General features: G+C 39.5%; 1 protein-coding gene across 1 annotated transcript in view; it reads left to right on the forward strand.

Moving 5' to 3' along the window:
* The first annotated feature begins 1,846 nt into the window (after window positions 1-1,846).
* LOC102151320 (XK-related protein 6-like) overlaps window positions 1,847-26,057 on the forward strand; it is a 94,262-nt gene continuing 70,051 nt past the window's right edge. Inside the window, exon 1 of the mRNA XM_038573020.1 lies at window positions 1,847-2,610. Within this exon, the coding sequence (XP_038428948.1) occupies window positions 1,847-2,610 (764 nt within the window). The remainder of the gene's footprint in view (window positions 2,611-26,057) is intronic.

Below are 26,057 nucleotides of genomic sequence, written 5' to 3' on the forward strand. Positions count from 1 at the left end.
AAATCATAATATGAAATAAAGGAGTACAGTTATGTGGTTTGTTTCCCAAAGTAGATTTTGGAATTACTTCTCTCCCTTTCCCCTTACCTCCCTCCTCAATGGCTGGGGTAAAAATTCTCCATGAGTACTTTCTGTAAAGTCTTTACAGGATTTACCTTAGCATAAATGCTCACGAAAAGTTGTGTCCTAAAATATGGAAACCTTGTTTGCTCTGACACTCCCAATTAGCTAGATGCTATAGTGTTAAATACCATATACCTCAAAATAATACTGAAAATTTCAAAGGCACCTTTCTTCCACAGAACTTCAGTGCAAATATTACCTAAATTTTCCTCAGTATTCCAAAGAAAATTATGGCTTTATCAGGTTTCACTGAAGATAGAAGTAGGCAGAATCAGAAAAATGAACACAAGAATCTGTTGGTCAAGGACAGAATTCAGGATTTAAAACTTTTTTTTTTTTTTTTAAATTTCACAGTGTTTTTTTTTTTTACTTGATCAGTAACAACTGTAACCACGTAGCTTGCTTGGTCTGTCTTCAAACATATTTTCACTATATCATTGTAATTCAAATCCACTCAGTGGTGCTCCACTTTTCTAATTTGTTAACATTAAGCCGTGTACCTTGCACCTGTCTTAATGATATCGCACAACGATAACATTTTCACTCATTTAAAGCCATGTTTACTGACAGAGCTTTAGCACCAAAAAAATTCTAAAAGGCAGTCTTAACACATTCAAAGAGCTTGAATGAGTAATTGACACAGCTTAAACGCTGGCTAGTTCAGAACTTTACAAATTAAGGTCACATGATTTTAAAATCACATATATATACTCAAAAAAGAAGTTGGTAAAAATACATTTCAATGATGAAGAAAATACATTCAAGGTCACGAGTGCCAATTTAATCTTCAATGTACAAGCCTCAATAGGCTGACTTTTAGCTGGAGTTTGGAGTTTTCTTAAGGAAATGATGGAAACTTTATTACTAAAGATGGTAAAGTTGTCAGTGACCAGAAAATCAGGGGGTCAACAGAGGAGGGAGGTGTCTAAATACAAGTGAGAATCAGTAAGTTGTGTGTGGGAATCTAAACTGATTTATGTAACTTCTCAAGACCCCCCCCCTCCCCAAATAAGAAAAAGAGTAGGAGAGAATTTTGAAAGAAAAAAAAAAAAAAAAAACAACCCAAACAACCAAAGAGGTGAGACACAGCCATCTTGATGGGGGGGGGGGGGTGCCTAACTACTCAATGAGGTCATCCTATCTCCCGGAAGTGACACGTAATCACCTGCTTTGCACTAGCTCCGCCCCTTCCCTCAGAGGTCCCGCCCCTCCGCCAGCGGCCGGGAGGGTGTTAGGGGGCGTTTCTCCTGGAGGAAAGCTGTGAGCTGCGACGCTGAGGAAGGGGACCCCAAAACGTCTGGCACTGCCCCCTCCAGGGATCACTTTGGACCGCATCACTCGGCCCAGCGGGATTCAGAAACGCCGAGGGGTCAACCTGATGGGTTTCGGGGTCAACGGAAGAGGGGAAGGGGAGCCCTGGCGGGGAGAACCCCCCGGTCCCCCGCCCAGCAGCTGAGGCACAGGAGGGCGGCCATCTTGGCCGGGAGGGTAGGGCTGGGGAGCTGCGGGCGCCGTGCGATTGGGGGGCTCGCCCGGAAGTGACGCCAACTACCCGGAAGCGGAGGGGGTTCCCTGGCCCACTCCCCCCTCGTTCGTTTGCTCCCCCGCTTCCTCCCCGCCCCCCTTCCTCTCCATTCGTTTCCCCCCCTCCCCGTTCCCTGCCTTCTTCCCCCCCTCTCCCGTCCCTCCCCCCCCAACCTCCGGAGCTGGGAAGAGAGTCAAGATGGCGGCGAAATCCGATGGCGGTGGCGTGGGGGTGGGCTTCGCCCAGCTGCACAACCTGGACGAGGCGGTGGGCAGCGGCGGCGAGGAGGACGGGGAGCCCGGGGGAGGCGGCTGCGGCGGCGGCGGCGACGGCAGCGAGCCCGGCGAGAGCAGCTCGCTGCACATCTGCCACTGCTGCAACACCTCCTCGTGCTACTGGGGCTGCCGCTCCGCCTGCCTGCGCTCCCTCCTGGGCAGGAAGCCGCGCCGCAGCGCCGCCGCCGCCGACGGGGGGGACCAGCCGCTGCAGCCGCCCGCGGCCGCCGGCGCGGACCAGCAGCCCCCGACGCCCGCCGCCCGGCCGCCGCCGCCGCCGCCGCCGCCGCAGGTGGAGCGGCCGTGGCTCGACTGCCTGTGGATCGTGCTGGCGCTGCTCGTCTTCTTCGGGGACGTGGGCACCGACCTGTGGCTGGCCCTCGACTACTACCGCAAGGGGGACTACGGCTTCTTCGGGCTGACCCTCTTCTTCGTGCTGGTGCCGTCGCTGCTGGTGCAGAGCCTGAGCTTCCGCTGGTTCGTGCAGGACTACACGGGCGGCGGGCTGGGCGCCGTGGAGGGGCTCAGCAGCCGGGGCCCCCCCATGATGGGGGCCGGCTACGGCCACGGCGCGGCCCGCGGCGGCCCGGGGGCCTCGGCCACGCCGGGGGCGCAGCGCCTGTGCCGCCTGTCCGTGTGGATCTGGCAGTCGGTCATCCACCTGCTGCAGATGGGGCAGGTGTGGAGGTAAGAGCGCTGCGGGGGTGGGGGCGGGGGCGGGGGCCGGGGCCGGAGTCGGCCCTGCCGAGGGCCCCCGCGGGCCGGGCCGGGCCGGGCCGGGGCCCTCCGGACGCGTCCTGCCCTCGAGGTGCCTCGCGGCCGGGCCCCCCGGATGGGTCTGGCCCGGCCCGGGGTCCTGAAGGAGGGGTTTGCCGCGCACTTGCCTTGGCGTCTCCCAAAGACCGTCGTTTGATCCGGATCCCTGGCCACGCCTTTTGGCCCTGGGAGGCCCCAGTCCCGCGGTCCGTCTGTCTGTCTGTCTGTCTGTCTGCCTGCCTGCCTGCCTGCTTTCCCGGTTCGCACTTACCCGAGACCCTGCCTCATCCTTTCCGTCCCTCGCCTCTCCGGAAGACCTCTGTGTTTCCGATGTCCCTTTCCCCTGTATCCCAAGGTAACCAGCCCTTAGCGCTCCCTCTCTGCACCCCAGCTCGTCTCCTGGGGGCGGGGGGACCTCCCTTTTTCCAGCCGGTTTTGCACTCGGTTTTGCCCCCCCCCCCGCCCCCCCCCCCGGTGAGACATCTTCCCCTCTTCCCCAGTCTTCTCTCCGCAGTGGCCTGTGTGGGGCCCTGCCTCTCCTTTTAGCACTCCTTTATTCCACGCCCCCTCCCCCCCCTGCAATCCCCAGCCCCTGCTAATGACTCCAAACCGCTGCCCTCCTTGAAGGAAAAACGACTTTTTTTGGGGGGCGGCGGGGGGGAGCTGGATTAGACGTGCCCTTTTCCTGGTGACAGGTAAAATTGTGTAGTATATGGTGGGTGTAAGCGTTTAACTCTCACCTCCAGGAAGTCAATTAACCACCTGAACGCCTATTCTGGAGGGACATTGGTTTTGGTAGCCAGGCCAGTGCGTAGGTGATTTATGTTTACACAAGCCCAGAGCTTGGCCCTGCGGCCCTTCCTTCTTTTGTAAATTTCTCCTGTGCGTGGTGAGCCCCTCAAAAACCACTTGGCAGATGTTGTTTTGGCTGTAAATCTTAACTGGCTAAACTAAGGAAGGGATCCCCTTAAGATCTTGGTAAATCTGTGCCCTCCAATTTAAATCAGCTTGAGTGTGTTCTGGAAACTGAGTTTGTAGGTAAACAGTTGCAAGAAACAAATCTTAACTGAAGGTAAATGACACAGAGCTCTTCAGGTACATTGCTTCTGGGAGGAGACGTTTTGGGCCCTGAATTCTGCACCTAGTAGGAGGTTTTAGGTGCTTAGTATTTCGGTTAACTGAGATGTACTCGAGTTATGGGAGGTAAAAGTTCATTGTTTTCTGAATTGTTTGTCCAGCTCTCTCTTCACAGTTTTAAATAAAAACGTTTCAGAAAGCATGGGACTGAATTAAGTCAAATCATGAAAGTGAATGCAAGAGAACTTTGTCCTATAGAATTTATATGCAGATTAAGGATGGGGGACGAGTGAGTGGTTCTTGATTTTCTTGGTGCTCCCAGGCTTGTTTACTCGTCTTTCTAGCTTGAACCAAGCAGCCCCCCCTTTTTTTTTTCTCCTAGCAAAAGGGCTATTTGTATTTGTCTGCAAATAACTGGGTTTCCTGATGATAAGCTTGTAAGAAAGAGGTAGGGGAGATAAAATAGGGCTAAAAAAAAAAAAAAAAGATTAACTTTTAGCAATTTTGAGTGTAGCTTGGGGTCAAGTAAAAATTTTGAGACATGTTTTGAATTTGAAATCTAAATCTAAAAACATCTCTAAACACCCAAATCCATATAGAATCAAAAGGTAGTGTGTTTGATACCGGGGATACTTTTTCTGATTGGTAAGATGCAAAAGAACGAAGGGGGAGCAGGACTAGAAGAATGGGGAAGAGAAAGATTTTGAAATACTAGTAAAATATAACAGCATAAATTTAATAACTAGGTTTCTTCTGAACAAGCTGAAGTCCCCTATCTCTCCCTGTCTTCAGCTCGTTAAGTGTTAGCAGTAAGAATCTTGGTGTCAGGTTAAAGTTCCTGAGAGAATTGTTCCTAATGTAATCCATCCTAGATAGTTATTAGCAGTAAGCTTTTTGGACATAATGAAATGGAGTTCAGTTTCACAAGTTTTTTAGGCAGAACATCCCCCCCCCCCAACTGATTAATTAATTGTATTTGGGCAAAGTAAGAAGTCCAGATTTTGGAACAAACCAACAAGTACATTTTAAGTGTGGATTTAGGATTTAAAGTTGTTTAAAATAGGGTGGTGTATTTGTTTCCCAGATCTTCATTGGACTTTTAAGATTTGCAGTGGCATACGTATGTTTAAAAAGATGCCTGTGATTTTACTATATTTATAATTTTTTTCCAGATTAGAATATATGTCTAAATATTTCATGAAGTTTTGAAAGTATAAAGTGTCAAAAGATATGTGAATTAACTTAGTTATTCCAAGGTAACCATACTTCAAAAGAAGTATTTGTTGAAGGATTTTATTTATTTCAATTTTTTCCAGAAAGCTGGTTTTACTTGAAATATTCCAGGAGCAGGATCTGCTCTTTGGTGCCTGTTAGACATGTGGCTTAAATGAAGATACTCATTTGAAATGCTTTACAGAAAGGTTTTTACCTTTGTTTTGTTCTAATTTTGGGGCAATTACTTAATCATACATCATCCGAGTTTTTATTCCAGATTTTTTTGGGTTACAGTTGTTTCCTTAATTATATTTGCTACTTAAATTTTGCTATTTCGTGTGGTCATGTGACAAAAAGGCCAAGGCCTAGGAATTCTATCACTGATTTGGGCCACATTTCTAAGAAAAGATGTTGGGAGAGTTGTACATTGTTAAAATGGATTCCACTAAACCACAAATACTTTTGTTTTTTCTGTGGTTTTTTTCTCTTCACATGGCTTTTTTCTTTTTTTTCCTAACGTAAAGCTATCTAACTCTTGCTTTGACAAATCCTAGTGCTTATTTAAGAGAATTTAGTTTTTCTTGATAGTAGGGTGGTAAAACTTCTCTGTGTGATGCCTTTCCTTTGGAGATAGCACATACTTGATACTGTTTCATCAAATAAGTTTACAGAATATAAGAAAATATTTTTGGCTAGGCCAGAATTGGAGCATGGAACAGTTGTCGGTGAGATGATTTGGTTTCATGAACCTTTTGCAGAGTATTATTGTGTGATTGAGGTCTGTTTAATGCATGCTTTACCCTCAGTAATTACTTAACATGTAGCTTATAGTATAGCTTTGTGTGCTCTATTTTTCAGGTGCTTGTCCCAGGGATAGAAGGTATATGAGTCATTCATAACAGGAATATGAGTCACACCCGGCTTTAGTTTAGTGAAAGTGTTGTTATTAGAAAGTGTGATCATTTTCTTGGAGGGTTAGACCTTCAGAACAGTTTGATTTAGTTCGCATATTTGCATTGTATGTAAGTGTTTTTCTTCGGTGTAATGGCCTTTCTTTACTTCTGTGCTGCGTTCAGAGGGTGGTCAGTGTGTTGTTGGCCGTTCTCCACGGTAGTGAAGCGACAGTTTGAACAAAATTTCATCTAATGTCATGGCATCATGGCCAAATCATTAATCTCCCTATTTATTTTTGTGGATGTGTTTATATCCTTCTATTTCACCAAGTAAAAGGAGAATTTATATAAAATCTTAATAGTGTTAGCCATTTTTAAAGTAAATATCAGCGGTCCTTTCTCTTGGGAGATGGTGTGGGGTGGAGGGTTGCCTTCCAGGGCGAGGAATGGAGAGGTTTCACACATCGTAATGGCCCCATCAAATCTATGAACAGTCAAAAAAACTTTGTTTTTCTCAATTTTTTTCTTTTCTTAAAGATTTATTTATTCGAGAGGAAGAGAGGAGAGGGAGTAGGGGGAGAGGGAGAGGGAGAAGGAGAGAGAAATTACTTAGTAGACTCCTCACTGAGCATGGAGCCCTACTCAGGGCCCTATCTCACAACCTTGAGCTCAGTGGTGCCCTGAGCCAAACCAAGAGTACCCACCAAGGGACTCCCGCAATTTTTTCTGTTTTAAGATTGACAATGTAGGGACACACTCTCTTAATTGGCAGCAAGTATTGCTAGGCTGGTGAAGATGCTTTTTCATTACTACTTCTCCATCCACCCACCCTCCCACCCCATATATAGGGATACTTGACATATTAAGGATCTTTGTTTTTGTTGAATCTTTTGGAATAGTGATTCTTAACTCTGGCTGAGAACAGAACCTACTATAGCTTTAAAAAAGAAAAATAACATACTGAAGGTCCTAGGGTGCAACCCACTCAAGCTTATTTTTAGAAGCTCCACAGGTGATTACATGGGCAGCCAGGCTTGAGAAACACTTTTAGAATTGTTTCAGCTTATTCCACTTGCAGATTGTTGTTGGATTTGTGTTATTAATAAATATGATGCAACAATTGGGAATGGAATGATGAGGTACTATGAAGTTTGGTTCCTGGACACACTGTAACAAAAAGATTTATCTTGGAAACATGAGTATCTGAAAAAGTACTTGGAGCTGTTACAAGTGAATGTACTTATGGTACTCTATTTTTTTCTTTGAGCTGAGTATAGATCTTATTCTGAAAGGATTCCTAAATTGAAAGCAGTCTTCAGTAAATGCAGCCCACTTCTTTGCCTTGTGTGTGATCCGAGGAGTACTTTTATGATTATGTTGCATGTAAAAGGTGTATTAATTTTAATTTTGAAATGATTCTCAAGTAGGCTTGAAGTAAACATAACTGAGTTTACAAGAGGTGTTGGACTAAATGATGATCTATAATGTCCCTCTAGCTCTAAGATTTTGTGATTTAGGAATGGAAATGTTACCTTGCAAATAAGGAAATTTCATTTGTATGGGGCCAGAGTACTAGTCACAGTCAAATGAAGATTGTATACATGTATTTGTTTGTGAGTGTGCGTGTGTAAGTGGCTTTATGTATCTTATTACTAGATGGCATCTCAGTTATTTTAAAAATAATTTAAAAATTTTTATTGGTAAATTTAATGAAATTCTGGTTCAAAAACTCAGTAAAGTTTTTTTTTTTTTTTTTTTGAGGAGAAACTTCAGAAAAAATTGATCGGAGAAAAGTAAACGTTTTTGTGTAACCAAAAAAATTGTGTTGAAAAATGTTGAGACTGATCAGAAAAATCAGAAAATGGTTGTGCTCTTCAGTGTCAATAACTAGAACAATGTGTGGCTGGCAGAGGAATTAGGCAAATAGGTAGTGAAGCAGAATAAATAGGTTTGTGGGAATAAATAGACAGGTTTGTGGGAATTTAGTAGATAGTAAAGCATTTCTAATCCATGAATGGGAAAGGAGTTATTTAACGAGTGATTTTGGGGGCATATGACTACCCAAATGGGGGAAGAACTGATCTCTACCGTATAAAAACAAAAATTCTAAAAGAATTAAGGATGTAAACAGAAGATATTAAACCTAAAGGAAAATGTAGGATAATAATTTTATAGTTTTGCAGTGGGCAAGAAGACCCTTTGATATCATCAAAGAGAAAGATATAAAATTGTCTTTATCTAGTCATCTTTTCCTCTTCCCACCACCTGAAAAATCATAGAACTATGTGATGAGGGGAAGAGTTACATATATAATTTGAAGAACTGCTTCCTAAAGGAGACTGACTATGAAGAGAGAGAGCATCTCTGAAGAGTATTTCTCATTTCTGAGAGATTAGAAAGAGTAAAACTTGACATTTATGCTGAATTTACAAGGAAAGGTGATGAAAACAATGGCATGCTTTGAGTAACATTGCAACTAGTGGGAAGGATAGGATTTCCAGAATGATCCCAGAAACAAAGCATTAAACTCTATGACAGAAGTCTAGCATTCTGGAAGTCTAGTTGGCACATGTCAGAAGTCACAAACAGTTCATTTCTGTCTTTTAACATTATTTGCTTTGATTTTGGAAATTTTATTCCAAGTTAGACAAATGTAACTGATAAATTCTGGACTCTTGAAAGATTTTGTGGGATGCAAAATTAAGTAAACTGTGTTTATTTATACATGTTGCCTTTTTCACCCTGGGCTGGTTGCTTTACAGTGTTCTCTCTGCAAACAAGTTTATGGCTAACACTTTAATTTATTCTCTATGATGCTCTATTTATCTGTTTTCTTCTAGTTAGAATTCTGGATTTGTTTGGTAAGTTAAAATTTAAAAAAAAGTCATGAACATACAGCCTCATTTAAAAAATTCAGTGACTTTTGACACATTTGCCTAAAGACAATCGACTATTTATTGTTATTGGAGCTTTCTGTTTTTTTAAAAAGAACAAGATATATGTAACATGGTATAAAGGGAACATTGGAGTTAAGAAATTGGGTTTATCATTCTTCAAGTTACAAAAAAAGTCCCTGACCTTAATTTTCTCGTATTTATCAAGTCATGAGTTAAAGTTAATGATCTTTTAAGGTCTCTTCAATTTTAAAGTTTATTATGCTATCGATATTAGTACTCTGAAGTTTTTTTTTTTTTTTTTAATTCATGCTCTAGTTAGAACAAATAAAATATTTAAAAATGTATAGGCTTCCCAGGGACTGCTTTGAAATTTTACCATATGTTATTTTGACATACTACACACATTCTCATCATTTTTAGTAACTTTGCTATCTGTAGAGGCATTTTATGTCTTCCTGTAGTTAATGTTAAAATTTATAGAAGTTTAGACTTCCAGAAAATTTATTAATGCTGGTTTATTAGCTAATTTTGTGAATTTATAATTTCGGCTAAAATTAGTCTTTTAAAGTGCTCATTTTTTGTAATCTTTTACATTTTTTACTGTTAGATTAAGCTAAAGCAATGCATATATCTCAGCTATATATTTTGGAGGTTTTCTGAATTGTTTCACTAAGATTAATAACCTTACTGGAGAAGAACCTCAAAATCACCTACTGCAATTTGTTATTTGGTATGTATTCTCTAACTTTGAAAAAGCAGTGTTTGTAAATTCCTTTTTTTAATGATAGCTTCCATGTTAGTTGTGAGCTGTTTTAGGAAATAATTTTAAGTAAATTTTGTTTTTATTTTACTTAGGTTAAGGTATAGGTACTTTTTTGGTTCCATATATATTTCTGGGTGTTGCTTGGAGGACTCACTGAATATTATTACAATGTCATTAATACATTTCTACATAGGATTCAGTTTTAGATTTTTCTGTCTAATGTGAATCAATCTTGGTATATTACATTATTTTAATACATCTTAAAACAAATCACCAAATCCTAGGTATTTTACATATTGCTAACAAAGTTTCTTGTATCACTTCCATCTTGAAATATCCATTTTTAAAATAGTTTTTTTTTAATGGAAGAATAATTGATGTACAGTGTTTCATTAATTTCAGGTATACAACATAGTAATTCGATATTTCTGTTGTACATTACATTTCTGCCTCAAATGTATTTTATAACTGGAAGATTATGCCCTTTATCCCCTTCACTTCCATTGCCCTACTCTTCTCCCCTCTGTCAACCATCAATTTGTTCTCTGTATCTGAGTTTTTTTTCTGCCCTGTTTTTTAGATTCCACATATAAGTGAAATCATTGACTTACCTCCTTAGGATAGATAATACCTTATAGGTCCATCCATGTTGTCTCAAATGGCAAGATTTCATCTTTTATGGCTGGATAATACACCACATCTTGTTTGCCCATTCATCTGTTGATGGATACTTAGGTTACTTCCACATCTTGACTATTGTATTTGTAAATAATGATTTAAAACATAGGAGTCCATACGTCTTTTCTTTTTTTTTTTTTTTTTTAAAGATTTTATTTATTTATTCATGATAGTCAGAGAGAGAGAGAGAGAGGCAGAGACACAGGCAGAGGGAGAAGCAGGCTTCATGCACCGGGAGCCCGATGTGGGATTCGATCCCGGGTCTCCAGGATCGCGCCCTGGGCCAAAGGCAGGCGCCAAACCGCTGCGCCACCCAGGGATCCCTCCATACGTCTTTTCAAGGTGTTTTTGTTTCAGTGTTTTTTTCCTTTGGATTTATACCTAGAGCTGGAACTGCTAGATTGTATGGTAGTTCTATTTTTAATTTTTTGAGGAACTTACATACTGTTTTCTATAGTGGCTGCACAGATTTACATTATCAACAGTGCATGAGGATTCCCTTTTCTCTACATCCTCGCCAACACTTATATTTCTTGTCTTTCTATAATAACCATTCTAGCAGGTGTGAGGCGATATCTCATTGTGGTTTTAATTTGCATTTCCCTGGTAATTAGTGAAATTGATCATCTTTTTGTGTGCAGGTTGGCCATCTGTGTGTCTTTGAGAAAATATCTATTCAGGTCCTCTGTCCATTTTTTAATTCGAGTGTTTGTTTATTGATTGATTGATATTGAGTTGTAAGAGTTCTTTATATATTTTAGATGTTAACCCCTTATTGGATATGTCTTTTGTGACTATCTTCTCCCATTGCCTTTTTATTTTGTTGGCTTCCATTGCTGTGTAAAAGCCTTTTAGTTTGTAAAAGCCTTTTAGTAGCCCTATTTGAGCATAAGCTTTTTAGATTGTTGTAATCAAAACTTTTGAGTGCAATATTTGGTCTTTTTTAATCGTGAGGATGCTTTTTCTGTTTTATTTGGTTATCAATTTATAGACATTGGACTGTATGCTCATTACTCATTTCTAGGAAGAAACTTGAATATTCAGTTCATAGAAAGGTAAGCAAGGTTTCTTTATAGCACTCTTGGAAGGGAGGTAGAGTTGATAATTATCGCTTACCTTGGGGAGATGGTCTCAAAGAATCAGAGGTACATGAAATAGAAACTTTGTCTTTTACCATTATGTCCCCTTTTCAGTCCATCTTAAATATACCAGACACATGAAGAAAGATAGCAAAGGTGAGGAAGATACCAAATCTATGGCTTGGGAAGCCTGCCAATAAAATAGAGCTGGCAGGGAATTAAGAACCCAAACTCTTCTAGACAGCAGACACAGTCTACTTTCTTCTTCAGCTGTATTTCTTAGAGTGGTCAGAGAACATCTTGAATTTTAGGATAGGCCCAGGGATAATTGAAACACAGATTTGTGGGCTTACTTCATTGCCAGCCTAAGGAATTAGCCTCAGGGATTTGGGCCAGGGAATGTGTATTTTTTCATAACTTCATTATGGAAATTTTTAAGCATACAGAGAAGTAGAAAGGATAATATGTTGAATACTTGTTACCATCTACCTGGTTTCAGTAATAGATATTTTTGTCAGCCTGTGTTTGTGTCTAACATGCTATGAGATTGTACCTCTTTATACTTCAAATACTAAATAACTAGAATAATTTTACATAGCTGTAATACAATTATCCCATCTAAGAAAATTAACAATAATTCAATAATTATTCCATAATTTTATAGAATCATGTAATAGCTGCTTCATATTCACATTTGCCCAGTTGTCCCCAACAATTTATCTTTTAGATTTTCTCCTTCCAAACAGGAATTAAATAACAATTCACACATTTTTCTTGTTTCTGTAACTCTAGAACAATTCTCTTAATTTTTATTTCCCTCATGATAATTGACTTTTGCAGAGTCTAGGCTGGTTCTCATATGTTCTATATTTTGAATTGCTTAATTGTTTTTTCCAAGTGTCATCTGACTTACGTCTTTTCTGTGTAAACTTGAAGGTGCATCTGTGTGCTTGATTTTATTCGGGCTACGTATTTTTGCCTAAAATACTGCTTCTTACTTTCTATTTGTGCATCATATGTTTCAGTAAGCACATGGTACCTGGTTTGTTGCGCTGTTAGTGGTGCTACGTTTTATTTCCTGGTTAAGATCCTGATGCCAGATTTTTCTGTATAAAAGTACATTTTTCCCTTTGCAGTCAGGAAGTAATTTGTTGGCTAATAACTTGGCAAAGTGTCAATATTCTGTTTCTTAGCAACCTTTTACTTCCTGGCATTAGTAGCCATTGAGAATGCTTGCCTGTTACCAATTATGAAATTGTTGGTGCATTGTGGGATTTGTATCTTAAGCTCCCCAGTAATTCCTACCTTCTTTAAAGTTTGAGAGACACTTCTCTAGTGGAATCAGTACCTAAGAGTAAAAAAAACAAAAATCTGTCCTCAGAAATTAGTATGAACCTAGGCCCTGATGGGTTTTCAGTGGGTTGTCAGTAAACAGAGTTTAAACATCATGTTACTTTTGGAGGAACAAAATAAAGTATGTCTCGTGTTTCTTGTGTGTAATAGCAATTAATTGAGGTAAGGACTAATAGAACCATGTATAAACTATTAGTATGCCTGACTAAAATTAAAGAAGGGTGGAGGAAAGATACAGAAATTACTAAGGAGGAAAGAAAACTATATAGAAAAGTCTGTTTTTACACATACTGTCTTTTTAAAATTTTAATGAGTTTTTGCACCCATTATACAGAGAAGAAATGGGTTTAGAGAGGTTAAGTAATCTGATACTACTGGTAACAGGTGGAAAAAGGTTTTGAAGGCAGATCTCACTGATGGGAAAAATATGTGCAGTTTTCTTCATCAGACTTCTTGTAATCAGAAGTCTCTTCTCGCTAATTACTTTACTTTGGTACTTTGCTGTTCAGATTATTGAAAGTGGAGAAATGATATTCTTGAACCACTGGGGCCTCTTGATGTAAAGCTAAGTTCCCCTGAGACCTCTGATTTCTAGTCTGATGTCTCAAACTGTGCAGATAGTGGGGTAGGTTTATGACTCTTGGTTAATTGTAACTGCTAATGTTATTCAAGCAACTGAGTAGTACCATTAGGTCCATATCCCTAGGAAATTATTTTCTATACTTCACCCTTATCTTTTTCTCAGGGTAGATGCACCTTCCATCCCTCGGATTTCTGTATTATCGAAAGGACTATGTAGGGTTGACCACACACTCTCTGGCCACTCTTTATTCTTGCAGATCCTACCTAAATGCTGCACTCCTATGTTGGTTCTTTGGTGACTTCTTAGTCACTGACAATAGCAGTTCTTAAGATCCTTAAGATTATAAAACAGTTGTTTCCAGACTTTGTGCTTTGGAATCATCTGGGAGTTGGATATTTGAGTACCACCATAACAGATTATGATGTAGTAGGTCTGGGAGGGCCTTGGAATCTCTCTATTTTAAAGCCTGTGTTTTCACAAAGTTGCCTCAGCACTGCACAGAGGTGATAATCACAGTTGTACAGGCTGATTTTTACAATATTTGTAGTGGTGGTAGTTCTCAAGGGGAAGGAGTTTATGTTAGAATTGCTTGGAAAGTTTTGCAAACGTAAGCACTGGGCATACTATGTATTGAGGGGTGGAATGTAAGCTGTGATGATGATTTTAATGGATCACACCACTATTTAAACAATCTCCGATTGGACCTTACTCTTAGTTGGAATGGGTAGGTAAAAGTGTATTAATCAAATAGCTAGATTTGCCATGTGTATGTATACTAAAGATTTAGGATATTGTAGACATTTAACTTTAAAACTGTATGGCATATAATTGAATATTCCTTTGATTCACAATCTTCTTTGGAAGTTTGAAGTACTTCAGGGTCATTAACACAAATTACCACTGCTGGTGTTCCAAAATAACAGGTTAGAGGCATTTTATGGTATTGGGGAGATTGATCTTCAATTTAGAGTGAATTTCAGGTCTCGAATTTTCAGAAATGTCCTATTTGTTGAAGTCAGTGCCAAGGATAGGATTCCTAAAAGGAAACTGGTGAATGAAAGGAGAGAAGTGATCTAAAAGGTACAAAATGGGTTTCATTAGAGATAGGAATGAAGGAAGCAGAGAAGAAAAATGACTTAATTACATTTTGCCTTATAGATTTGTGGGCAGAGGGAGGATAACTAAGGAAGGGATCATACAGTGTTTTACTCTGTTATTCCATGTTGGTAGGGTTATCAGTACAGTGGATCAGCAAGGACACCTAAAATCTGCACATACCCAAATAACATCCCTTCGGGCTCCATCTAGGAATGCACTGTGGCAGTGGTAAGAAAACTCAGGCTTCTTGTAACTGGGAATCTTGGGGTCAGGGGATTCAATGGCTGCCCACAGAGTGTATGGGCAAGCACAGTGTGGATTGGATCCTTTAATTTTGGATCAAAATGAGCAAAACTCTCAAATCTGTCATCTTGGTTGTAAGGAATGAACCTTTAGAGTAGTCAACTAGATAGTAGTTCTAAAGAGCCCTGTCTATGTATGATGCTGCCATTTTACCTTTAAGGCAATTTTCATTAAAGCTGACTCTGAACAAAAGATTGTCTTCTAAAAAGGAAATTGTGTTTTCAAAATTTAAGCAATCCTAAATGGTTTTGCTTAGACCTAGTAGATGATGTACTTTTATTTTTTTATTTTTTATTTTTTTTAAAGATTTTATTTATTTATCCATAGAGACAGAGAGAGAGAGAGAGAGAGAGAAAGAGGCAGAGGCACAGGCAGAGGGAGAAGCAGGCTCTATGCAGGGAGCCTGATGTGGGACTCGATCCAGGGTCCCCAGGATCAAACCCGGGGCTGCAGGCGGCCCTAAACCACTGCGCCACCGGGGCTGCCCGATGATGTACTTTTAAACTGGAAAAAAAGAAGCTATTACTCTATTTGCAAATTAAACAAAAGTTAAGACGAAGGTGAAGTTAAAAGCAATTCCATTGTAAATTTGGAAAAAGAGAATATGTTTGTAGCATTTGTGGACTGTATTTATGGTTTCCCCTGTTTGATAGGGACCACAGAATTTTTAGGTAGTTTTTTAGATGTAGCAGTCTGGGATTAAATGAAATAGCACCTGTCAGACATGTTGAAGGATTTCGAATGGGGGATCTATGAGGTTGGATTGTGTTGTTTTGTCTGTTCGCTTGGCATGCGCAGTTCACTATCTCATTTTGTGATAGGCTCATATCTAATGTAGTGTAATACATATGTTCCTGAAAAACCTCTCATTCTGCAAAATTCACGTGTTAAAAATAACAACTGTGGGAAAAATAGGATTAAGGCTAGACTACTTAAAACTGTGGAACTTTGTAACTAGAGCACTAACAAAAACAGTGACAGTTGAATAAAAATACCAGCACAATAGTCTGGGTGATATTTATACTCCATACCAAAATGATTCTAGTCCTTATTTTACCCTGGGACATGCTTTTTTTTGTTTGTTTTTGATATGTGGATTCTTGGAGCTACCAGTTTCTACTGGAGGCCAGTTTCACCATAATTAAAGCTCTGATATAAGGGATAACCTTCACGAATTTGTTCACAAGCCTCTCAAGGGTAGTGGTAAGCATAATGGGTACTGAAGCCGATAAAGCAACCACCGTTTTGTACCAAAGGAAGGTAAAACTTTGATAAGATTATCACCATTTTTCTTAAAGTATTCATTTTGTTTTTCCCTCGAAGTTTTTCTTATTTGTGAAAAATCTTGCCCTTGATAGCTTCAAAACATTAACCTGCTGGGAAGAATCACTCATGAACCAACACTGCTTTCCCATTACACTGTTGTCATTCTCATATTGCCAGTCGAGTTTGAGAGAATCCATGTTACAGAAGCATGCATTTTGCCATAACTGACATATTTTTGAATCTGTGACGGTGTCAAGATGCAGCTCTTGAAAATACCAAGGTTCTGTTTTTTCGGAAATTTCTAGTTTGGAAGATACTAGTGTTTCAAGGTTAAGTGAAATTTATTACCCTTCTCATGGTTTGTTGGCCCTTACATACAATAAAGAAGTGAAGAGGGGCTATTTTAATCCATTTTAAAATTTCTGCTTCTGTAATTTAGTCATTGTGTGGAATATGGTAATGTCTCAATGCCGCATCATTTGAACTACATATGTGGAGCAGGAATGGTTTTAAATTTTGGTTCATTTGAAGTGTGGTTATACTGAGTTTTTAAATTAAAATTCATCTGAGCATACAGTAAACAGAAAAAAGAGCAACAGTAGCCAGTTGTCAAGGAAAAAGACTGATGGCTAGAATAAACAGACGGCTTTCAGCAATATAAACATTCTGTTTTCATAGTTTTTTTTTTTTTTTTAAAGGATGATTGGGAGAATTTCCAAATTAAGTAGAAGTTAGTTAAATGTGAAAGGCAGCAAATATACAACATTTATGGTAGTGACTGTTACAGCTTTTTTCCTCAGTAACTGTAGTAACAAATTTCAGTGGCTTAGCACAGTAGAAATGTATTGTCTCCTGTGGTGGTCCTGGCTGATAGTGGCTTTGACCTCCTTTAAGGACTCAACACTCAGCATTTAGCCAGTGAAAAGAAAGCAAATATGGAGAAAGCATAATTCCTTCCTAAAAAACCCTGCCTTGAAGTGACACACATCACTTGTGCTGACAGTCTGTGGTGAAGAAATAGCCCTGTGACTGTAACCAGATCAGGCAGGGCTGGGAAATGTAGTCCTGCCCAGGCAACAGCTTCGTACCCCAGAAGAGGAAGGTAATGTTTGGGTGGACAGACTCAGAGAGAATTTTGTGCTTACATGGGGTATCCTTCACATGAACGGTGTGTGATGTAAATTGCTATTGATTAAAGTATAAAAGAGACCATTTCTTTTTAGAACTTTGATTTATGCTTTAATTCAATATTTTAGGATTTGTGAGCCATGTCAGTCCTCTGTTTCATTGCACCCTTTAAAAATGTACTATCCTTAGCCTGAGGCCAACCCCTACTTTAATTGGTCAGGTAAAACAAGTAACTATTTAAATTAACCTTTAAAAATAACTAAGTTCAAACACTTTAAGTGTAGTACATCGAACTCTTGTTAGTGTTTCAAGTTTTAAGAAATAGCTCATCTGATTTAGGGCAATTTGGGATCTCGATATGTCAGCACAGCTGATGTAACTTGAACAAAGCCATGTCCTGCCAACTTGGGGACCTTGTTGGGCACTTTTCCCCTACAGGTACCCCTGAAAGTCCCTTGTTTTCCACCTGTTAATTGTAGAGACTTAAATATGTGTGTAAAATTCATACTTATATTTGGAATTTTATGCTGGAACTTTTTTGTTTTTTTAATTTATTTATTTATGATAGTCACAGAAAGAGAGGCAGAGACACAGGCAGAGGGAGAAGCAGGCTCCATGCACCGGGAGCCCGATGTGGGATTCGATCCCAGGTCTCCAGGATCGTGCCCTGGGCCAAAGGCAGGCGCCAAACCGCTGCACCACCCAGGGATCCCTATGCTGGAACTTTATATTACTAAATCCTAGATTCTTCGTGTTAATAACCACTGGGGAGGGATTAAAATTACCTAAAAATTTCTTTTTTTTTTTTTTTTTTTTTAAGATTTTTTTAATTTTTATTTATTTATGATAGTCACAGAGAGAGAGAGAGAGAGAGAGGCAGAGACACAGGCAGAGGGAGAAGCAGGCTCCATGCACCGGGAGCCTGACGTGGGATTCGATCCCGGGTCTCCAGGATCGCGCCCTGGGCCAAAGGCAGGCGCTAAACCACTGCGCCACCCAGGGATCCCTACCTAAAAATTTTTTTTTTTTTTTTAAATGTTTATTTATTTATGATAGTCACAGAGAGAGAAAGAGAGAGAGGCAGAGACACAGGCAGAGGGAGAAGCAGGCTCCATGCACCGGAAGCCCGATGTGGGATTCGATCCCGGGTCTCCAGGATCGCGCCCTGGGCCAAAGGCAGGCGCCAAACCGCTGCGCCACCCAGGGATCCCTACCTAAAAATTTCTAACGAAGTTGTTGAAGCATCTAAATATGATTCAGTGTAAAACTTAAACTAAGATATTTTCTTTCATCCAAGCATGTCAGTATGTTTTATAGGTTCTTATTGGAATCCATAAGATATTTTAAAGATAGAACCTATTACTCTAGTATTGAAGGTTTAACAGTCAGCTATTTTAAGATGCTTCTTCTGTCAATTCCAAATATTATTTAGGTTGCATTTTCTGGTATTTCTAAAAAGATTTATTTATTTACTTGGGGGGGAGGGAGAGAGAATGTGAGCATGGGTAGGGGCAGAGGGAGAAAGAGAGGCAATCCCAAATTCCATGCTGACTATGGAGCCCGACATATGGCTCGATCCCAGGACCCTGAGATCATGACCTGAGTCAAAATCAAGAGTCAGTCACTTAACTAACTGAGCCACCCAGGCGCCCTTCTGGTATTCTTAATTGGCTCTTAAAAATTAGTTACTAAAACATTGAAATGATAAATATGTCTGTTATTTAGAGGCTATTTAATAATTAAAGTTCTTCTACATAATATCACCAGTTGAGACTGTATGAGGGGTCTAGATGAAGAGCCTTGTTTTTTCTACAAAGCCAAAATATGTGACCTGTATGGCTAATAAGTAATTAATATCTTCTCAGACTATTATACTTGAGTGATAAAACTGCAAATTAGAATTAGAATAAAAAGTATACACTAAAACCGTTCAAAGGAGCTATATGGTGTTAAAAGTCAAATGCACGTGAGATAAAAATTTTTGTCCTGTTGATCTTATTAATATACTTTTAATACTTTCAGTATATTTATTTATATTATATTGAATTGGCTTAGTCTTTTCCTCCTATTATTACATCTATTGTAGCCAGGTGATACTACCCAGACTACAAACAGACCTGACTCCCCAGGATTGTATAAAGCTACTGGTGACCCTTGAGCTTGATCAAAATAAGTACTATTACATCCAAGCATTGCAGAATGTAATACTGCTGCAGATGTTATAATGCTTACACTGTGTTTAAAAGCTTATTCATAAGCCTTTAATTCATAAATTCACTTTTGATATAAGTTCTCCAAAATTATGCTTAGTGGCATTATAGTAATGTTACCACAGATCTTAGGTAACTCTTGTCAAGGCCAAATAAAAATCAGTGAATTGTTTAATTTCACATAATATTCTTGATTGATACAGATACAACCTTAAACAATAATTTTGTTTTTAAACATTTTATTTATTTATTCATGAGAGGCAGAGAGAGAGAGAGAGAGAGAGGCAGAGACACAGGCAGAGGGAGAAGCAGGCTCCATGCAGGGAGCCTGATGTGGGACTCGATCCCGGGTCTCCAGGATCACGTCCTGGACTGAAGGCAGCGCTAAACATGCTGAGCCACCCGGGCTGCCCAACAATAATTTTTTAAAAAATTGAGCAAATAACACCTCATACCCATTAGAATAGCTACAGTAAAAAACAAACAAAAAAACCAATAAAAACAAATATAACCTAAATAACAAGTATTGGAGTATTGGTGAGGATGTGGAGAAGCTGGGACTCTTGTATGCTGTTGGGAATGTAAAAGAATTCAGCCACTATGGAAAATAGTATGATGGCTCCTCAGAAAATTAAATGTAGATTTAAATATGATCCAGTGATTCCGCTTATGGTTATATACCCAGAAGAACTGAAAACAGGGACTTAAAGAGATATTTGTATGCTTATGATCATAGCAGCATTATTTTTAATAGCCAAAAAGGGTGGAAGCAGTCCCAATGTCCATGGATGGATGAATGGGTAAACAAAATATAGCATGTACATAGAATATTATTCAGCCTGACAAAGGCAGGAAATTCTGACACATGCTACAACATGGATGAACCTTGAGGGCTTTATCCTGAGTGACATAAGCCAGTAACAAAAGGAGAGATACTGGTCTGATTCTATTTCTGTGAGGTCCCCAGAATAGTAAAATTCATAGAGACAGAAAGTAGAGTGATGGTGGCCGTTGGCCTGGGGGAGGAGGAATAAGAAGTTAGGTATAGTTTCAGTTTGGGAAGATGAAGAGAGTTCTGTGGTTGGATGCCGGCGGTGGTTGTACAACACCATGAATATATTTCATGCCACTGTACACTTAAATATGGTTAAGATGGTAAATTTTATGTTATGTGTATTTTACCAGTTAAAAAAATCAGCAACCCCTTCAGATATTTTCACTTCTTTGTGGGCTTAAAACTTAAAAACATACAAATGAACGAGCAAGCAAAGTCTTTTTCTCTTCCTAGCCCAGGAATGTTGCCAGCTTAAAAAAAAAAAAAAAAAAAAAAAGCAATACTAGTACTGTCCTTAGAGCCAGCCTATTTAGCTTACAGCACACCTCTTATTAGTGTTTTAGCCAGACTGTCCAGCTGGCGATTAGTCTCAGTTGTGTTACTTAAAAATATTTTAAAATTGGACACTTCTGTAACACAGTGTGATCCTTATTAGGTAAAAAGTCCTAGTGTTATCCTCCACAGTAATACCTGTAGTGTCAGATTTGAAAAAGAGAACCCCAGGATTATTATATCTGAAATTACTCCAGTAAAAAATGGATAGTATTTTAAATCAAAAGAATGCTCTTCCTGTGGTCATATGGCCCAGCATTGCCTAATAAGGTGGGCTGTGGGAGCCAGTAGAGCCTGGGTGATTGGTTTCAAGCTTGCCTCAGAGCAGTTGTTAACTTGGACAAGTTATTTAACCTCTCTGTTTCTGAGTTTCCTCATAGAAAAAATACTGCTTTTTTTGGGTACAAAGATCAGGAACAGCTTTGTGGAGGATATTAACTACCTTATGTGATTGAGAATTAGTAGTTAATAAATGTAAAGTCTGAGCAGAGCACTTGATTCATAGTAAGTGTTCACTAAATAAGGGTTCGATATTAACAGCTTTTTCCACCTGGCTCAGAGTAGTGAGGATTGTACCTGGAATTGATACGGTTCTCCTTGGCCAAATTTTCCTCAACTGTTATCCAGTCCTCTTTCTATACATATCAAAGTACCTTGCTTAGGTGTTCAAAGTAAATTCTCCAAATAAAGATGTAATAATGCTAAAGCAGTTACAAATATATGTATTAAATGACTGTTCTTATTACTATAAGTGAAACCAAGGGGAAAACTATAGTCACTTTGTAATTTATCTTTGATAAATGCTGGTATAAAAATTGAGTTATGTATATTCAAGAATAAGGTCAGGCAGGCGTGTGTCTGATATAAAAGTCAAAAACATCTAGCACCAAAAAATAAAATAAAATGTGAGCTTTTTAAAGAATACTGTTTTGGCACCTGGCTGATTCAGTCACTGGAGCATGTGACTCTTGATCTCCGGGTTGTACTTTCAAGAGCCCCATGCTGGGTGTAGAGATTACTTAAAAATAAAGTCTTTAAAAAAAAAAAAAAGGGATCTCTGGGTGGCGCAGCGGTTTGGCGCCTGTCTTTGGCCCAGGGTGCGATCCTGGAGACCCAGGATCGAGTCCCACATCAGGCTTCTGGTGCATGGAGCCTGCTTCTCCCTCTGCCTATGTCTCTGCCTCTCTCTCTGTGACTATCATAAATAAATAAAAAAAAAAATTAAAAAAAAAAAGAAAGAAAAAGTGTTATTGTAAAATATTATCACACACATAAAACTTTTGACAGAAAGAGATTGTCTTCCTTTAGTTGGTAAGGAAAATATTGTGTATAAGTGGTTTAATTATGCAATAACTCTTGAAAGTCCTCTCAGCAAGGATGTTAACTAGCCATTTTATAACATTATTAACAGATCTTACTTCTCTGAACCTACTACTATCAGATCAAGGAGATCTGCGTTCACAGAGCATACCCCAAACTTTTAAATAGTGGGTTGAAGCAGGGATGCTACTAAACATTCTGTAGTACACAGGACAGTTCTCTGCAACAAAGAATTACATGAGTCTAAAGCATAGAGTGCCAACATTCAGAAACCCCTACCTAGTCAGCCCTTTGTATTGCTCTGTTCAAATTCTTAAAATTTTTTGGACCTCTTTTAATTGTTACCTTTACCATGAAAATGGGTCCAGATCTGTCCATTCAGATAATCCCTCTTGATTGTGAACTTTGTTTAGAGGAAGTAGTTTTGGCACTTAGTATTTTTATTTTTTATCTTATTTATAATTTGTTCTTCTTTACTCCTTTAAGAATAGGTTATGTGTCTGATTCACATTCATTTTTTTTTTTTTTGCAAAGAAATTTGTATATAGTATGCTATTTGTTTGAAAGAATGAACAAACATGGCATTAAAGCATTGCATGGTGTTGACACGGCACTTAAGCCACATGCAACTGAATGATAGATACTGAGTACATCAGCAGATGGACGTGAGGGGGAGTCTTTGAACATGCAGCATGAGTCAGGCTTCAGTGAAGGGTAGAACTTCAATGCCATGTGATGCAAATATAGGTCTAAATACACATATGCACGCACACACAGGAAGTATTTTCATTCTAATGCTGCCAGCTTGTGGGGTTTGCTTGTGACAGTTCCCCCAGGGTCTGATTGGCTCAAGAGGTGGCTTGAATCGTTTGCCTGTCAAATGTTACATCAACTGGAAGTTTGTAGTGATTTATTTTAATCTGTTTTCTGTGTTGGTGGCTAAAGTCTAGGTGTCCAGTAGGAATTAGTAAGTTAATAATCAGTTTTTTGCTTTTTATAAAGGGGGCATCTGTCAACTTGTAGACCTAACTCTCAACCGTATCTGGGTTTTCTCTAACTTGATGCCTGTTCTTTGGGGTACTGGACTCCTCTGGCCCCATTCAGAACCAAAACCAGTCAGAAAATGGAGAATTAAAGAAGTGTTCATCTGTACTTTAGCAATTGCCTTTTAAGGGCTTTGTCTCAATTTTATTTATCACTCAAATTAAAGCAAATTTTATTTATCACTCAAATTAAAGAAGTTTTGTTTGATTCAAGTTCTTCTGTTTTGTTTTTTTTTTTAACCTTTCAGATGTTTGTAAACATTCATTTTTTTAGTGATTTTTTTTTTTTAAAAGATTGTATTTATTCATGAGAAGGAGAGGCAGAGCCATAGGCAGAGGGAGAAGCAGATGTTCCTTTTTTAGTGATTTCTTTGTAAGGAAAGAAATTTTGTAGGAAATTTTGTATCCTTTTCTTGTTCTCCCTCAAGTTTAATGTGTATGCACACAGTTTCTTTTCCGTTGGAATTTAGGTTGTACTCTTTCATAACTGCCTGATGACCCGCTGAAGTCACAGAAGTGAGACTATTTAATGAAGTAATCCATTTTTAATACATTCATTATTTTGGCCCATTTGTAATTTTCCAAAGTTCATAATATTATTCTTGAGTTTGCTGCAGGTCAGTTCCAGAGCTGCTAACTTCAAAAGATTATGCCAGAGTAGGGCATTTAATTGTTGAACATGTGAAATTACTGATTTGGCCAGAAAACACATGTGGCCTGTTTTTAGTCATTTTGCCAGTAATAGTGTCAATTTGGGTAACCCCCTTCTCTGTAGGACAGTTTCCTGCTGCTTTTATTGGTTGGAACACCTGGCTCCCACCCCACTTCTGCGACCTCATACCCTGCTGTCTATGCTGTACACCGATCTCTTGCCTCTGTTATAGAGTGAAGTATGAGGAGATCAGTTCTGCATAATTCATGGTGCAGAAGGACTGCAGACTTTCTATGTTAGACAGACTTCAGTTGGAATATACATTAGACCAATTGTATTCGTTTTCTTTCTAAGGCTGCTGTAACAAGTGTCACAAACTGGGTGGCTTCAAACAACCGGAATTTATTCTCTCACTGTTCTGGAGTCAAGTCTGAAACCAAGGTGTCAGAAGGGCCATGATCCTTCTGAGCCTGGCTTGAATGGGTCCTCATCCATTGCTGGTTACTGGTGGTGGCAGCCAGTCCTTGGCTTGAAGCTGCGTAACATTGTTATCTGCTTCCATGGTCGCATGGCATTTTTCCCTCTGTGTCTGTGTCAACTTTGCTTTCCATATAAGGATACGGTCATATTGGGTTAGGGACCAGCCTACTCTAGTAAGACTCCACCTTAATGTATTATGTTTTCAAATACCTGGTTCCCAAATAAGGTCATATTCTGAGATACTGGTCCTTAAAAGTCCTAAAAAGATAGGACTTTCACCTGTCTTTTTAAGGGACACAGTTCAACCTGTAACACCCGTAACTTCGGCATAGTAGGGTTTAAAATTGTTTTTCACCGTCGACACATCAGTCTGACTCAAAAATGAAAGCTGTTTAGGTATAGGTACCTCTTCAGATATGGAAACTAGGTGTTGCTGAAAACAGGTGATAATGAAGGTTATGAAATGGGGAAATCTACAAGCTTTGCTGGATGATAACTAGAAGTCTTTGTGGCTGTACTGTTACGTGTGATGTTACACAACTTGTTCTGCCTTACTCCATACTGTAATGAGAAGATATCCAGTAGGGCTTCACTTTGCACTACTTTAATCCTGCAGATAATGCCTTTTTCTCCCATTTCTATAGTGCCATAGGCTTAGGCTTTGGAACAGAATACTGAGTTCTCAGAGCCTTAGTTTGCCCACTGGTGGAATGAGAACTCTGCCTTCCTGGTAGGGTTATTCAAGGTTTGAATGAGACGATGTTGGCGGGGTATCTGGCACACATGGCGTGTTTGCTCTGTGGGAGTTGCCCTCTCCTCTCCATCTTCACCTAACCTGGGCCATGCTGAAAGTGGCTGTCAGCGGAGCAGCTGGAGTCCGTCGCGCTGCCAGCAGTAACATCTTGTTGCCAGTGGTGCCAGCCTTTGCCCAGTGTTGAACTGCCTAAAAATAGTAACCAGGAAGACAGCCAGAGGAGGTCTCTTGCTCTGATTTGGAGGCTTTGTGGGGGTTTTCTTTGAGAAAGATACTCTCATACCTTACCAAGATGCACTGATTGCTTATGGATCTTGTTCCAGTGGGTGTAGTGCCATGGGGCACCATGACACCTCACGTGCCTCGGGTGTCCCCCTCCCTCCTCACTCAGGTTTTTAAATAGTCTTGGGCTGTGGGATGGCAGGGAGTTTTGTGGGATGGTACCTAAATGTTTCAGAAAAGAGTTTGGTAAGAAATTTAGCTTCATATGACTTTTTAAAAAGTGTTTACACTTATTTAACAAATAAAGGGATAGTATAGTAAAATCACTGGTTTACCAGTGTATTTGAAACCATTTCTTACCCTTCAAAGTATCAATATCATGCTTAAGTTTTCTTTTGGGGGGATTTATTCTTGACAGAGTAACTATAGCAGAATCTTGCTTATCATCTATTGCGTTAGGCGGTTTTACTCAGCTCACCCTCAGTTTCTGATTCTGTAAATTGGAAATGATAGTACTTATTTTATTAATCTTAAGGACATCCGAACAGGACTTAGGCATATCAGTCAGTTGGATTAGATACTTTCTCAGGTTTATTTCAATTATGAGATTCTTCAATTTTTTGAAATCAGATAACTTGTAAAAGTGCTTTAAAGATGCTAAGTATGTACAACAGTGATAACAGTTTGGGAACACAGGGCACACAAGTTGGAAAACTTGTGAAATGAGTTTTACAAGGTTGGTTGTTTTACATCCATGGATTAGTGCATGATTCAGTCCACCTCTCTGGGTTAGAAATTAGTATTTATTTTTCAGCCTTTTATTTATTTTTATTTTTTAAGATTTTATTTATTTCGGAGAGAGAGAATGAGCATGAACAGAGGGAGGGGCAGAGGGACGAGCAGATTCCCTGTTGAGTGGGGAGCCCCACAAGGGCCTTCACCCTTGAGATCATGACCTGAGCCAAAGTCAGATGTCT

This window comes from Canis lupus, chromosome 25 (assembly GCF_011100685.1).
Source record: "Canis lupus familiaris isolate Mischka breed German Shepherd chromosome 25, alternate assembly UU_Cfam_GSD_1.0, whole genome shotgun sequence".
Lineage (NCBI taxonomy): Eukaryota > Metazoa > Chordata > Mammalia > Carnivora > Canidae > Canis > Canis lupus.